At 36.6% G+C, this 17887-nt stretch overlaps 1 protein-coding gene across 1 annotated transcript in view; it reads right to left on the reverse strand.

The window, feature by feature from the left end:
* Nucleotides 1–5938: 5938 nt before the first annotated feature.
* Nucleotides 5939–17887, reverse strand: part of LOC140227757 (uncharacterized) — a 50194-nt gene continuing 38245 nt past the window's right edge. Inside the window, exons 7-11 of the mRNA XM_072308157.1 lie at nt 11484–11549; nt 11230–11295; nt 9013–9124; nt 7544–7694; nt 5939–6751 (exon numbers count right to left, since the gene is read on the reverse strand). Coding sequence (XP_072164258.1) covers nt 5939–6751; nt 7544–7694; nt 9013–9124; nt 11230–11295; nt 11484–11549 — 1208 coding nt within the window. The remainder of the gene's footprint in view (nt 6752–7543; nt 7695–9012; nt 9125–11229; nt 11296–11483; nt 11550–17887) is intronic.

The following is a 17887-nucleotide window of genomic DNA, read 5'->3' on the forward strand; positions in this document are numbered from 1 at the left end:
TCATGTCACAAAATATTCCCCAGGCTCCCAAGTAGGCATTACAGGGAGATCTGTGATAACAAATTTGATTAATTTACATTCACTGGCAAGATACTTACGGATGAAGTGTCCATGAAAGCCCTCAATATTCAATTTCACGATTTTTCTGACTTTCACATCCGTGATGGTTAATGACCGGGTTTCAAAGAATTTAATGATTGAGATTTTCGAGTGCAAAAGTTTAACGCATTACCGACGAATATTTCTTTTCATCCGAGTGAGCTGACAATCATTTCTAAAGGCACTGAAAGGCTTTCGGTTTTGTATATTTGAATATGCGATGTAAACACGCTTATGGCCCAAGTATCGAACGACTGGTTTTGATTAATAGAATGGTACTTATACACTCGAACAATGTATAAAAGTTAGTCTAAACGCATTACAGCGCTAAGAGAGCCAAGGGTATGGCCGCCTACGATACCATTTCAAAGCATAGATGTAATATTGGCGGATGATTGAAATGTGCCCGATCTTGATTAGCGTTTTTGTCTTGATATAGGGACATAATCATGTGCATTTGAGTCCTTCCTTGAAGGTTTCAATACATTATCTGGCCGACCCCCATGGAAGTATGACATTCCTTATATGATTTTTAAACCTACCATTTTTTTTAGAAAAAAAAAGAAAAAAAAAGACTACAATTTTGATGCCTTCTTATTGTTATACTTATACGAACTTTTTGTATCTCTTGCACAAAGATTTATCTCTCTGTCATCGCACAAAATTTCATCATTAGAGCGACTCTTTCCCTTGTTTAACCAACACACACAGACACACACACACACACCAATAGAAAAGAATAGATGTAGACACTTTGGTAAAAACTGGAAAACAATACTATTAATATCCAAGAAATGTCTTCACTCTGGTACGTCACTTTTTTTTTCTGCCTCTTACGTACAGGGTGCTGTTCGTTATTCCGAAGGTACGCTATTCCGAAGGTTCGTTGTTCCGAAGGGTCGTTAATCCGAAACACGCATATTCCCTATACCTAGAGGTTCGTTAATCCGAAAATGAAAAAGGGTTCGTTAATCCGAAAATTTGTGGCGTTATTCCGAAGGTTCGTTATTCCGAAGATCGGTTAATCCGAAAATGAAATTCGGAACAATGAACCTTCGGAATAACGAATCTTAGGAATAAAGAACCTTCGGAATAACGAACCTTCGGAATAACGAGCTGTAACCTACGTACAATGCCCAATGCGTACATCCTGGGATGTACAATCCCTATAAGCGTTTTGACACATAAATCTTGCTAAGCTAGTTGTAACAACAGTCTTCTTGAGAACAAACGTCTTTCCAAGAATGATGGTTTACACGTTCTGACGACTAACTGGTCATCAATATTATAGGTATCATATAGTATCATGATGTCATTCCTTTACTATCATCCAAAATATACTAAACCTTCAATGTCCTGAGATGAATGATAAAAAAAAAACAAGACTGTAGTTGGTGATATATTGCGCAAAAAAAAAAAAGATTAAACTCAATTTTAAACTCAACAGCATTTTTGGCTTGGCGTGTTTAGATATTGTTAGTTTTATTGCTTTTCATTTTATTTCTTTTTAGTCATTGACATTCATCTACAAATAAGGTGTAATATAGAGTAGAGCTACGTGCAATTCCGATTTCAGAGATAAATTTGATGCAAAGCTAGCATTTTGCTTTTTGCCCAAAATTGAAGCACCTTCTTAAAAGAAACTAAACACTTTTTCAAGTTCACATTTTCATGAAAGAAAAACCAACAATATATTATATACCGTATTAAAGGTAATTAAATTGGTTATCAAGCTATAGAAGGTTAATACAAAATGAAACATTATACATAAGTGAACACAATCGTTTTTGTCCTCCAAAGCACAAAAGTAAAAAAATGCAAAAATCGACATGTTGTCTTTCATAGCAAATGCCCTTCACGATAACAATGACAACAAAAGACCAGTTTAACACAATGAGAGACATGAATGAAATAGTGAAATAGCAAAAAAAGTTTGCGTTCTCTTAACTTCGGACAAAAACAAAGAGGGGAACTAAAGGGGGAAAATAAGAATTTTCTGACACGTCAAACTTCAAATGACAATGACTAATATGCATAAATATGATTAAATGAAAAGATTTTTTTTTATTCTTTGAAATTGTAATTCAAGAAATTATAAGATGAATTCAAGAACCAAAATGTATTTACAATTTCCTAATTTAAAAAAAAGAACTAAAATTTCTACCATTTTTTTAGTTAATGCTTCTTCTCTTATTTCATTTGAATTGAGATTTTGGCCTTTTGAGATATCATGGAGATCATAGGTTTATTTCAGCAACTTAATTCATGTTTCTTTTGTGTGTGAAATTTGTTGTTTGTTCTTATTGTTACATGGAAGAGCACATACGCGTGAATGGCAACTTCTCGGTTTTGTGACTTTTACTTTTGTGCCCTTGGATAAAAAAACAAAGGTGTTCATTCATGCTTAAGGGTCTATTTTTTTGTTGAACTACCAGCTCGAAAGTAAATCAAATTATCTGGTAATACATTCACTTTTAGCTGAATATTATATGAGAAATATTTCTTTAGAAAGTGTTTACTTTCTTCTTCTTTTTTCTGCTGAGTGTAGATCATTGATAAAGCTTCATTGTATGTATAGGTTTATGTTTTCTTCAAACAAAACACTCTAAAAAAACTCAGTTCTGTGTTAAGAATGGAAAATTTACGGGTAAGGATGATGTAATTACGGTGTGATTTTCATCCTTTTTGAGTTGAGGGAGTGAAGTAATTTCTACAATTTTCCCTCTGTTGAGAAGTTGATGTATAAAGTTGTACGGGGTGTTATGTATTTCTGTTATGTAAAATTGTTATATCTAATTGTTTTTATGTGTAGTACATTTTCTAATTTTTAGTCTATGTTTATCCTATAAGTAGATAACTATATCATGTATGCATTATGGTGTACATTGAGAAACCTTTAATGAAATAAGAGCATCACGAATTTCCATTGGCTTATTACGCAAAACTTTATATCAAGAAATCGAATTTCTGATATCACAAATTAATTTAGTGGCATGAAAATTGAATTATTGATATCAAAAACTTGAATTTGTGATATCACGAAATGAAATAATGATATCACAAATTCGATTTCTTGACATAACAAATCAGGTTCATGCGTTACACTTACCAGACTTTGTGATATCACAAATTCAATTCTTGATATCACAACTTGAATTGTTCACTTCTGCCGTATTATCACCGTGGTGATGAAAGTAAAAAGGAAAAGTTATTCAGAAGGCCATTATCATAAAAGTCTTATAACAGAATTAATGTTTTAAAAGTTTATATCAATATATTTTTCCTACTTTTACAGAAAACTGTTACTTTAATGACAGCAAGGTACCTACAATGTCTATTAAGTCCAGGTCTGACCAAAGGGAGGAACTGTCAGAAAGCCATGTTGTAATTCATGAGCAAAAAGCGCTTGCGAACTACATTGATATACGTACTCTTCATGACGTGTCTACCTAAACTTGAGATTAATGTACCAAAAAAGAGAAAGTGAACACTTTTTAAAATTAATATTTCTCACAAAATGTTTAATTTAAGTGAACACCTTTGATTCTCTCTTCCAAGAGAAAACAAACAAGTCTCATCCTCCCTAAAATGTTGTCCCCGTCTCCCTGTCCCACGTATTGGTAGCGGAGTCCTCTTCTGCAGCTACATGTTTCTTCTTTCAAGGTGAGAAGATGGCGGGGTTTCCTTGACTCTATCCGTCCCTCTTCGTCTTCTAGTTTGACTTTGTTGTTCTTCCTGATCTGGTAACTTGGTTTTCTTCTGTGCTTTTGTTATTTTTATCTTTACTATTTCTGTTCCCTCAATTGCTCGACGACGACCGCTTAATTAGGTCGGTGCTCGAGCAATTGCCGCTTATAGGCACCGAACGTTTCTTGGGGGGCTGCAAGTGAAAGCTGGTTGGTCGCCGCTGATATTAACTCCACGTTAAAACTTCAGCTGCAAAAGACCGATGGCTTTTAACATCAAAAGTGCCCCATCGGTCATCGGTTGGTAACCCTCAGTTAAAAACTCGGCGACCGGTCGCTGAGATTTTACAGCCTGCTCGCAGCTAAAAAACAAAAAACAAAAAACAAAAAATCTGGGCGCTGCCAACATTTTAGCGGCGACCGAGCAGGCTACAAATCGGTAAGTCATCCCTCCGGGTTGCGACCATAGACTGTGATTATGTTTGTTCATTTACATTGCTTTGTAAAAGTATATCATTGCATTTGTATTTTAGGTTGTATGTGTGTGTGTGTGTGTGTGTGTGTGTGTTAGCATGGACAGGGAAAAAACAGCCATCGATAAAGCTTGTGCCGTGCTGAAATGGAATAAAATAAAAAAAATAATGAAAAAAATGAAATGAAGCATTAAATTCTTTACTTATAATATTGGAATACTATGATTTTTCAAAAAACGGAGTGACATATATGTGACTGACAAGATCACATGTGTTTAAATGTAACATGCTTTATTCATTCATAAATCAAAGCATGTATGTCGCCATTCCTAGGTTACTACCTGCCCACAGGCAGGTAAGTACAAGGAAATGATATAGAGTGCACTGTTACAGCACAATTGACAAGGGCGCACAGATATACTAACATTTCAAACAAATACGATACATTAATTGATAAGCTGATTTTAAAAAAATAAATTAATGCGATTTAACATTTACAATACATCGTCATCTATAATTTTCATCACCACATTATGATAAGCATCACAGCTTCAATTATTTCTTGTTTCTGTATTTTCGGGAAACGTTCCTTATAGTCAAATTAACTCTGTATTACAATCCAATTTATTAACGGCGAAGGTGAAATCTTCTTTGGAGGCGCTCTTTATATGGGCATTAGTTTCCATACGTTTGAATTAATACAGAATGGATGCAATATAGGCTCATAAATCAGAGAATATAGGTTTGTGTTTGGGGTAACTGTCGTATAAAGATGAAGGCACTTACGCATTCTTTGATTTGATTCGATTTGATTGGTTCCTGCATTACATCATTGCTCATGCAGATACATACACATATATTATATACATTGATGGTGCCATATATATATATATATATATACATAAACATTAATTGTTAACCAAGTAACTTTCTTCATTACCTTTAGAATATACAGCAATACAGTTTCTTCATTGCCTTTACAATGTACAACAGAACATATCAGCTTAAGCATTGCTTGATTTGCATGCAGCCCTCGTACATAATACATAACATATAGGAAAATAGGAGGGAGGGATGACTTGCATAGAGATAGGATAGAAGAAAGGAGAGAGGAGAGGTCTATCTGCTTTCGCTAATACACAAAGTTAGATCACCTTGATCACTGAATAGTAAAGCATGGCAAAGTATTTTCTCACCGAGATACAGGTGAACAGTTACAGGCCATGGTCGGCTACATAACATTATGCAATATATTCAGAACGGTGATATTTGCACCAGGGAATTTCATATACAACACAATTACAATGACATTATATGTCATACTTTGAATTTATACTCCGAGACCATTTAATGGTCCAACCCCTATGATTCCCTATTACCCCGTGAGGAATCATTCACAGATGGTTTTAACCAAAATATAAGTTACAAGTTTCGTTAATACAGAACCTTTTTTATTTATGATTTGATTAACGAACCTTCGAAACATCAAGCTTCATAAAATTTGTAGATTAACGACCTTCTGAATTACTCCACAAATGTACGGATTATTGAACCCTATCCCCTTTTTGGAAAAACAAACATTTCGGTATTACAAACATTCGGAATGACGAAAATCACACATCGTAATTCCGTCCTTATTGTGACATCAGTTGTCATTCAGCTGTCAGTATAAGAGCGTCTTTAGAGTTTTGGCTCATCAGGAATACTGTCATACACTGTTGAATTGAAGTGATCTTCTGTTCTCGCGGAAATTGTGCTTTTGTACAAAACTATTTTTGTGGGCAATAAGTTGTTTTGGTTCTCAAAACAATGATTGATGTTCCCATCAGTATCTGCTTCTAAAACGAGATAGCCATGTTCATCCACTTTATGCTCCTCTCTTGACGTGCTAGGATAGATAGATACCGAATATGAAGGGTCGTTCAGGGTCATCGCATAAGGACCTAATTCGTAATTTCCTTCGATATTCAAGTAAGTAGGAGAGTGTTGCGGTTCTGGAATAGCTGCAGATTGGTCAGAAGCTGAGGAAATGTCATGGTAAATTGACGATTGCACGTTCTCAGATTGACTAGTGTCACCTGCAGCTCTTGTGGGCTGATAAGATAATGCTGTGCCGACTTTGTTACCACAGGGTAATACTGTGTCAATGCCACGAGACTCTTTCGAATCTTGACTTACTGCAGGTTGAAATCTTATACCTCTGTGCAGACTTACATTGGAAAGGAGGTAGCCGTCTTCATCAACATCTTCTTCCTCTTCACTGATATGCCTGGATTGAAGAATTACGACCTTCTTCTTCCCCTTCTTTCCTGCACCTGACATTTCCATGTATAGTGCTTTTGTGTTATCCGCGGCCTCATTTGTACACTCATGAACGTGTTTAAGGTGGTGTATGACGTCATAAGAAGAACGTGATCCAGTTTCAGCTGAACTTTCAATACCTCTCCCGCTGTTCAGTGTAGTTTCAAGGGACAGGTTCGGTGACATGTGACCCTATATAATAAAACACGCACAAAGTCGCCACGAGATCTGTCTATCACATGCAATAATATTGTGAAAAGGTTAGTATATTATACTTTAGAACGATAATTACTAATCAAGCTTCCACGTTCTCACATCATCAAACTCATAGAAAAAGCACTTTACAGAAAAAAAAAACTGAGAAAAATAGGGTCAATTCTAGTACAGTGAATCAACTAATGTCGACGATTGTGTGTGGACTAAGTTAGCATTTAAAACTAATAGGCAACTACATTTAATTCACTGACAGATAAACGTAAACCTTCGGGCTCTTAGTAGCAATGTTTTACGCATGGTTATGTCAAGGTAGCGATCAAAGGCACTGCTATCCGTAGTTTCTAACAAAGAGTTCATACACATTTTTACTTGTAACAGAAGTGTTGTGATCCACGAAAACTGCTGAAAGCCACTGCTGCTCTCAGGCAATGATTCTAAGGTCAAAATTTAAATTAAAGATGTGCACCCTTGTAAGGAAATACTATTACCTGTTTTGTGGATTTTTCTTTCTTTGGATAACCTTGAGATTTTTTTTTTTTTTCAGGTTACTCGATACTATCTCATGTAAGGTCAAATTCCGTTCACAACCGCCACTCTGCGCTCTTAATTTCTAAAGAAAAACAAAGTTGAAGAGGGTTTCCTCTTTTATATTTCTTTTCAAGCCTGGGCTCAACTCCATAGAACACACGCGCACACACACACGCATACGTACAGTGAAATTCTAAAATCAAAACTGTAACTTAAAAGACGAAATTTGTATGTCATTACCGCTCCACAGTTCTCATACGTGTTCTCTGGATGAGATGAAGTGCCTCCGTGATCTCCCGTGCCTTCAGTATGAGTGGAAGTGTTTGGCGGATCCAGCTGCGACAGCCCTTCACTGGAGAGGACTTTCGAATGACTCGAAACTTGTCGACGCCTACGAATAACATTCCATAAATAAAGAATGGAAACAATATTTCTTAGAACATGTTAATGAATTCATACATTTAAACTGCAGGGGATGTTACTGTAGAAACCATTGCAATTGAACACATGGTTTAAAAAAAAAATCATATTTTCATTTTACCGTTGCTCTAATAAACTAGGTGTGATACACGATTCCTGCAACTCTAACATTTTCTAACACAGGCTTCGTAGGTCAAATGACATCATGCTCCTCAGTCATCCACAGTGCAAGAGGAAAGTTACATCAGGAGACCGTACTTTCGTTAGTGCTGCACCAAGACTTTGGAATAACCTCCTCCTCTCTCTCAATCAGACATACATCACCAGTCGAAAGTTTCAAAAATCTTCTTAAAACACATGTTTCAGGAAAGTTTCCCATAGTCGTGATCAATACATGTCTGCATGTTTCCCAGATATCAAATTTTTATGAATTTGAATGATTATGCAATTATTAGTCCTTTAAAGTCACAATTTCATTATTTTGTAGGATTTCCAGTTAGGAATTAGTTTGTCTTACTTTTAGATTTTTAGATTAGATTTATTTTTTTGTTGTTGTCATACCCCGTTGAGTATTCTATGCTTCAAAGAAACTGCGCAATATAAATTTACAATCATTATTGTTATATTACTATCATCATAGAAATGAAATACACGTACCACAAAGAATTTATAACAGTTGTAGTACATAAAATAGGCCAAGTTAGTGTAAGTTCTGATCTTTCTTCTTCTCTTTAGATAACTTTGATCACAATTATTATGTTGCCACACATCACCAGAAGAACATCTCAATGGACTGAAGCATGCAATACTAGCACAGGTGCTTTCTCTTCTATGTGACACTTTGATTTATTTATAGAGATTTCGTGACATCTTACAACGGCTGCAGAGCCAAAAAATAAGTAAATAAATAGGCCCTGAATAAATAACATAATAATCTTAACACGTTCTATTAAAAATTGAGCTTATTAATTGGTCGCCGTTGTAATTGTTTTCATGGTGACTTTCCGCGAATTCTGAGAAACAAATCTATTCCTTGAACTCTCCGATTCCAGCGGAAAGCAATTACAAAATCAGACATTTTTTTTTCTGAGCGACCTGTTTGTTTGTTTTTTTCCGTGATGACCCGTCACACTTTCTGAACAACAAACGGATATCTATATACAACAGCAATAAAGCAACCATATACTTCCTAGCAACGCACACACATTGCTGAATGTTAATCATCTATATATTTTGATGACTATCAAATAATTCACCACCCACTTCCCTACAGTTTACACAAAAGTCACCTTTTCTGCTGATGTTTGCGCCAAGCCGATAGTATGACAAGCACAGCGAAAACAACTCCGAAAAGGGTTCCCAGGATGTACGTAATAAACTTTATCCGAGCAAATCGGAGGTCTGAAGGACAACGTAGTTTAGTTATCCCGTTGTTACCTGGGAAGTGAATGAATGACTGAACAATAACTTTCTCTCGTAAGGACTTTCTCTTGACAATGACTACAGACAGATATCTGCTGCTGTTAATCAGATTGGCAAAAATAGATATTTCAATTTCATAACCTGGCAAGAATTGTTAATTGCTTGATTCCTGTAGCATGCATGCCAGTATACGAATCATTGCATTATTTAATTTTGCTGTTGGCGAGCTACCATACGCTTTCAAGATAGAATGACATGAGAAAATTAAGAAAATTAGCTTGGTTTCAGTATTGTACGTAGTTACCTCTGTACAACCTCACAAACTTGAAGAGAAGCTTAAATGACGCATAATCAAAATTATAATTAGCCTGCAGTAAAGATCATCTGATCTTTGCAAAGTACTCAGACTTACCAAAAATATAAAACAATAACGAGGTTACAAAAAGAAATATACTTAATCAATATTCATTTTAGACTAGACCTTTTTTTTTTGCGAATCGGCAGGGCTGTTTTGGTTGCAATGGCACGCTATTAACCCTTATCGATTTGTGAGTGTGTGTTTGTTTGTTTGTTTTTAGAAAATGCCATTTCATAAATACCAATGGGAGTTTTCAATAATAATAGTTACGTCTCCACGAGAGTCTGATGAAATCAACCAATATCAATTGCTTTTTAGCCCCTGTTTAAGGAAAGCGCATTACAAAAAAAAAAGCCGTATTTTTGTGCACAGTGGACATGGTGACTTGCTATCACTTTCTCTGTCACTTTTTTTTTTTTTTTTTGCTTCAGTGTATCCTTCTTCTTTAATGTGGCCATTAATAACATGTAATCTCATATCATGAACTTTCATTAAAAAGGGGGAGGGGTAAAAGTTCTGCATCATCACTCCGATGTTATTACATAATCACCGGAAATACTGAATGTCATATATATATATATATATATATATATATATATATATATATATATATAATCATATAATATTATAGGACATATTATATATATATATATATATATATATATTATATATATATATATATATATATATATATTATATATATAGATATATATGATATATGTGACCGTGCACCTCAAAACAAACATAAAGTCGCACACACTGATTTTGCGTGAGGACTGAAAATAAGTGAAATTGGTAAACCTAGCCGAGCTTGACTTTTTCATATTTTTTGAAAGAGCGGGTCTTCTTTTACATTATGCTAAAATTTGGTATCATAAAATGGGCAGGAAAGTGTGGTGGTTTTTTTTAGCAGTTTATCTCGAACATTTTTGGTAGAATAGTGTGATTAGGTGTGTCTTTAGAATCCCTTTTTCATTTCTGAAAAACCTTGTCCACACTCTTCACTTTCAACTCTTATAACTTTTGTGAGGATAGTGCTACTGCTTTGAAAGTTGGCATTAATTATGGACAGAATGTGTTAATGAGGCATGCTTAATTTCAGTTTAATCTGATAATCCCTTCATTGTTGTTACTCTGGTGGTTTACTTCCTGTTTTTTGTCCCATTCATCGCACAGCCTTCACGGTTTGGTAAAGATTAAGCGCTTGAATAGACACTGTACTTCAGAGCCTCTTTTCTCAGTTCACACTTTTCCTGAGTTTGTGCTTTCTTTCCAATATTTAGATAGGTTTGGAGAGTCCATTTGATATGAGTTATACATCATTTTAAAGCTTAAAGTCTTCTCTTTCAGAATATGATCTTAACTAAAAATTCATGTCTGGCGACTTTTTGTTTGTTTTGAGGTGCAAGGTCACATTATTATGTATATGTGTATATATATATATATATATATATATATATATATATATATATATATTTAAAATGATGCTTGCTGCATGTGCCTCACCAACCATAATAAGGAAAAGAAGGTCCAATTTCCGCCAATCTTACCTATGCAATAAGGGCTACAAAATGATGGGAAAATGGCTCACACTTAAATTTTTCACAAACAAGACAGCAAGAATGATTTGTCACTATTTTTGTCAATGTAGGATTGCAGCAGCATAATTGTATTTTATAGCAGAAAACACAAGCATAAGCATGGTGAGATCAGATTTATTCATCACCTGAAGGAGACACGACGATTGTTTCTTTCATTGTCGTTGGCCATTGAGAAGCATAGCTGTCCGCAGCTTATGAAAATAAAAGAATGAAAATATGACACTGTAAGTACTAAGATCCTACCTACATCAATATTCAAATTATTATCATTTTTTTTCATTATTTTTACTGCAGATGCTTCATTATCACTTATCATCCTATTCAGGAAGACAGAGTGGCAGTGTACATTTTGGATGGTTTTAAACGTATTACTACTCACCGATATTACTGTAGTCTATACTATTTCTAGTGCTGGTGCTGGGTGTAACATTTTGTAGTGTATTTTCTGTAAAAAAAAAAAAACCAAAAACAAAATACAAATTATGTTTATAAGAAAAAAAGATCTGTCAATGAATGCCATTTTGTTTGACGGAAAAGTCACATAGATGTAATATAATCCATGTCTTGCGACGTTTTGTTGGTTTTGTGATGCAGGATCAAATACTTTCACCCGTCCTTCTTCATATTTTTTTCTGTATTCTCTATCTTTTTCATGGGAATTAAGAGCTTCCTTTAACCAAGGAGGTTGAAGAGATGGAGTAACAACAGAGTTATTCCCTTTCATCTATGTTCGAAGCCGCCGCTCAAAAATATTTGAAGCATGTGCCAAACAGGATTAGCCGCGCCGATACGAAGATAATTGACTCGTGTCTCCATCATAGGCGTTTTCACATCAGCCCGATAAAAATGCAAGCTCGAGATATTTTTCGCGATCGCTAATTAGAACGCTATTTCATTTCCTATTCACATCAGCCCGAACATTATCAAATAGCGCGCTAGTTCGCATTAATTATCCTGCTATTTCCGAAATATGCCGCGTCGGACTCGAGAATTTTTTTTCGATCAATTAGCGCGCTAATTTGTGTTCACATTATCAAGTAGCGCGCTATTTCGTGATCGGTTTAATTTCCCAAGTCAGAAAATAGCGCGCTATTTCGAAACATCGTGCTGATGTGAAAACGCCTATTGCCTAATCACCAGCCACTTTCAAAGGAAGATATGTCTTTGTGATGGTAATTACTTTTCGCTATGCCTTCTTATAAAAGCTGGGTGGTACAGACACGAGGATGCGTGAACAGAAATTGAGGAAAAAAATGCTGAAATGAAGATGAAAATTGCTCGACTGGACATACGCGGGCACTAATCTGATATATCTATCAATAAAGAATTATACTTGAAGATTTTAACATATTAGTTTCATTTGGAGAAATGAAGTCGAAAAGTGATAAAACCAGCTTGCCAGGATGGTACAGTTTTAAACATTTTCACATAATACAGCTCTGATTTAGGCACAACAGAAAAACTGTGTTAGGGAGATATCTTCGTCGCGACGATATGAGACAAAAGAACGTCGCCAATCGTCCCCGACGATCCAAATTTTGGGACTCATGTGCTCATTACTGCGCTCTTTTTGGCTCATTATAAATATCAACAAAAGATGGTTCCGACGAGTCGGAACGAAGTCGTCCCTTTTCGTCGCGACTAATCAATTAAGGAGGTCTTTTGTCGATCGGCGAAGCGTTTCAGTGATTGTTCAAACGTCGCACATCGTCCCCGACGACTGCGTATTCAACTTGACTAACCGTTTTGTAAAGGTTTTGGTGATGGTTTCGCGTCGCTCATCGTCCCGACGATTGACCATTGAATTTAAATCACCGTTCCGTGGCGAGTTTCTTAATCCATAATTGTTCAAACGTCGCACTTATCGTCCCGACGATTGTCCATTCAACTTGAATCACTGGTCAGAGACGCGTTTAGTAATTGTTAAAGCGTCGCGCATCGTCCCTAGGCTTGCCCATTGAACTTAAATCACCGTTTGGTATGAGTTTGAAACGTCGCACATCGTCCCGACGATTGCTCATTCAATAATAGAAATTGCTCGATGCTGAGGTGTTTATTTTTTCTAACATCGCGAGTGGTCCCGACGATTGCCCATTGAATTGAAATTGTCGTTCAATGATTGCCACCAGGGTAATTCATCTTCTATGAAGCCTTGCTCTTATGTTTGCCATACGTGTCTGTAAACATTACAAAAACATCGTAACGAGATCCGATGGCTGTCAGACTCCCGAAATTCTTGAATGAATCATGAAAAAAAAGTGATGAACGTACATTATTATCTTTCCACAAGTCCAGAGCTTGAAAGAAAACATCCGGCATTTATTTTATCATCGTACGGAGTTGAATATCATTGTTATTCATTTCCGAATGTCAAAGCAAATTTCCGACACTTACATTGACATCTTTCAGAGCTGAATGTTATTGCTATTCACTTTCGAACGCATAAGCAAATATCCGGCATTTAGATCATCGTACGGAGTTGTATATCATTAGTAGTCATTTCCGAACGTCAAAGCAAACATGCGATATTTGTTTAATCACCGTACGGAGTCGAATATTACTGTTATTCATTTCCGAACGCAAAATCGAATTTCTGACATTAATTTTAGCACCGTACGGAGTCGAATATTACCGTTATTCATTTCCAAAAATAAAAACAACATCTGACATTTATTTTAGCATCTTATACGGAGTCGACTGTTACCGCTGTCCATTTCCAAAAGTAAAGGCAAACATCCGACTTTTTTGGTGGCCCCGGTCCACCGAGCCACCGTTAGTGTCGAGCCTGGTGTATGCCTCACTAACCTCAGCTTGTTGGGGAAACTTATACTGCCATACGAGGGGAGATGCTTTCATCTCTTCTATAGAGAGCTTCCCTATGAGCGAATGAAAATCTTTGTTTGGCATTTTCATTTCTATACTCCATAATCATTCGTTGTTTCCAAACATTTTTATGATGTCGGTATTTCAATATCATATTTTTCTTAATGTATTCCATTTTCATTCCTTGACCAAAGTCAGTAAGTCCGCCACAAGTACGGTAATCGCTACGTTTCGCGCAGTGCAATATGTGCCGAAGTGCGAAACACGTGGTTATCAAGTTCAATGAAACGCGCCGTCCATGCGTGCTTCTTGTTTGGTTTCGTAGTAGCTCCATGGTTACGGCAAAGACAATAAACGGAGGAGGCACGCCGTATAGTGTTTTTCGTTTACAGTAAACAGTTTACATTCGATACAAATAAATTAATAGTCACGTCTTTTACTGTATGATGATCGCCAAGTCGGGAAGAAGTATCTAGAGGAACTTCTCAGTTGATATGTCCGTTATGTTCATTCTAATTTTCACATGCAGAGGTACGCAGATTTTATGAGTGTGAGATCGAAAGAAGTTTCAATATAAATGTTGCCATGATATTATGTAGGCCTACTGTTGTGTAATTGGGTAGGTATAGCTCTTACACTATAAACTTCAGCTTGTTGCAGCGGCATCTAGGAAAGCGATATTTTCTTCAGCATCGGGACCTTTTTTATATTATCATTATTTTTTTTTGACACATGATTCGATTGTAAGTATGAAGCGACGAATAACCCCTTTGTTTTGTTTTAGTGTTAACATTAATGTGTAATGCACCAATACTGTTCAACGTGTGGTTTTTTACTGTTAAAGAAACCAAGATAAGGCGACATTTTAATAGAATTATGCCGTTCGGTCGGTTTACAGACTGCTTATAACCTGAAATAGTAGCAGTGCGCGCATCTTTTTTTTTTTTTGCCACCTGTTTTCGCAGAAATTTACACTAGAAAGGTTGTCAGCTTTTTTTCTTCTGCCATTATTTCCTCTGATATGATTTGTCGTGGCCATTAAGTTAGTTTCAACCTACAAGATACGTGTCACGTAGGTCTATTGGTTGCCAGCACGCATTTATCTGACTTGTTGTGCGGTTAAGTCTGTTGTTGTTGTTGTTGTTGTTGTTGTTGTTGTTTTTATCATTCATGGGAGGGGGCAAACAAGAGTGAGAAATGAGGGAGAGGTGAAATCAGAACAAGGAAACATCTGTTCATTTAGCTGTCACTTATGCCAGCAGTAGTAATTGTCATCACCATTGCTATTCAGATCAGTTTTAGTCATATCCTATAACATTCAATACACGACTATCATCATCATGACATGAGAGAGAGAGAGAGAGAGAGAGAGAGAGAGAGAGGAAAAAAACCGCCACCCGTTCAAGGCCGTATACAAAGCAAACGAATCGCAAAGTAGATCAACGGGGGGGGGGGGGGGCGTTTCATCAACGAGTTCGTCGGAGGTTTTCACCGAAACCTTCACAATACCGCGATTTAACTGTCAAACGCAATAGAAATGCCATAACCTAAGGATTTGAATCCTCGTTCATCATTATGGTTTCTATTAATGAAAAAGAAGGGACAGAACGAAATGAGATTAAGACTTTTATGTTAGTGAAATTGATTACTCTCAGCTGCATTTATTTCAAGGAAAATTAATGATTTCGGACATGTGTTAAAAGCATCGTCGACAGCGCGATGCTGCTCCATTTGGCATGTTTGGTAAAGCCTATTATATCCCCTACTCCATTCCCCCTTTCTTTATGAATTTTGGGGATCACATAATAGCGTACGCGCTCTTTTGAAATGAGTCAAGTCTTAGTTAGGCATGTTACCTTTACAGTGATCACACTAAAGAACCCGATTCCACATCATTCTATCTAATCAGAGAATCGAAAAAGATTATTCTTTTCTAATTGATGTTTGTTGATAGACCAAATCAGTGTCTCCGTCCCGTGATTACCTATCAGTGACGTAACAGCGCGAATACTATGCCCATACAACTGATTGTGTTATCATAGGCCTAATCAGTTACACTAAGAAGCTGTCCGTAATGTGTGGTGTTTGCACCAAAATTAGTATGTAAAATTCATACAAATTTTACACTATTAAAATGGCTTACGTGATTTCTTAGCTAGTTGGCAAGAGGGATACCCCAACTCACAAGCGAGCGCACCCTCTGCGAGCTGTGTCTAAAACATGTCTCGTTGTGTGTGGTGTTGAATCAGCGTGTCTTATTCGATTCTTCTTGTATTGTTCCGCCAGGATGGTGTCTTTCAAGACAGCTGGACACTGCTTTCATTGTTCCTGGGAAAGGGTCATCTTTCTTTTGACGGTCAAGACTTTCATTATTATCTTGGTGAACTTCACTAATCGTCCCCACGCTAACGTACAAAGGAAGGAAATGCTTTTATTATGTATCAATGCACGCGTAACACCATCAGTATAGGCCTATAAAACGAAAGTTTGACTCTATGTCCCGAACTGTAGGCCCTGTAATAGCAACTATACATGAAGTCAAGTATGGAAACGATGGATTTCCACTGCCAATCAAATCTCTCTCGACAAGGACGCGATCGGAATCAATCTGGATGTGATCGATCTACCTTGATCGACATTGGTTTTGGCTTCCTCCTATACAAGATGTTTTTTAACACTCTGTCGGACTATAGAATGATCATAACAAGCAGATTTGATCGGCAGTGGAACCCAGCCCTAAGGCGGATTCTTGTTCGAAAAGTAATAGCAGAAAATATCCTACACGAAATTCAGCATTGCATATACCGAAAGACAGATAGAGAGGAAAACATCGAGAAAGTAGTTCCAATCTAGGATTGAATGGAAGGTATATATATATAACTGAATGCCATAAAAAGATAGATAAATAAATAAACAAATACAGCTCCAAAGTTATTCGCTTTGCGACGACCGCCACGTACACAATCTGAAAGTGAAGTTGGCTGTATGATTACATATTGCGCATAATGTCCGTTGGTCGGTCGAGGCCGTTGCTCAACCAAAATACGTAGCAGATACGCTCTTAAAAAGAAAAGGGTAAAACAGCGTTTTAAAAGGGGCGAGGAGCGACAGCGTTTTCAAAATGTTGTATTCACCCTTTTTCTAGCTGTATCTAGCACATGCTAACGTTGGATTCAGCTGGATAGATAGGGTGAATGCAACATTACCTTAAAAACGCTGTCACTCCTCAGCCCTTTTAAATGTTGATTTACCCTTTTCTTTTTAAGAGTGTAGGAGGCTAATTTCAATTTCAGATCGAACAGCTAGTTACGAGTTGTTTTGATCGATGCCATGCAATTTGCCGTAATTCGCGATAACGGGTTCGGTTCAAATTTACGAAGGTGATCGGAAATTCTATATTTAGCGTTCTCGTCATTTTGGTGCAAGTTGGTACAGTCCCCATGGGTATGAAAATAGGCCCCACACTAGCGCCTGATTCTCTTCATTCGAGACAGTGTGTATATTGGTATTGTGCCATCATCACACTTGTGCTTGTTTTGTTCAAAACAAACTGTCTTTTTCTCCATCCTTTACAAGTTACTTTCAATACGCAGTAGTTCAAAGGATGTTTTGATACATAGGAAGGTAAACGAGTAATTGCTGTTCGATCACCGCGATCCCCTGACTTTCAGCTAGAGCCGCGTTGGCCAGCACGCAATGCTAAATCCCTCTAACCAAATATTCTACGGAACAGTATTACCCAGTGATGAAAAAAAAAAATCCAACAAATCTTTATTTCCCGTTTTTTGTTGTTGTTTTTTCTGTCTCAAACACTGTCATTTCTCGTTGTAAAGTTATCTTTCGACATTATTGCAATAGTCGGGTAACGGGAAAACAAAACGTAAGGATTTTGTGTTTGATTCCGCACATATTCTCTTTATTTTACATATGTAGAGAAAGAAAGAAAGAAAGAAAGAAAGA

Source organism: Diadema setosum, chromosome 4 (assembly GCF_964275005.1).
Source record: "Diadema setosum chromosome 4, eeDiaSeto1, whole genome shotgun sequence".
Lineage (NCBI taxonomy): Eukaryota > Metazoa > Echinodermata > Echinoidea > Diadematoida > Diadematidae > Diadema > Diadema setosum.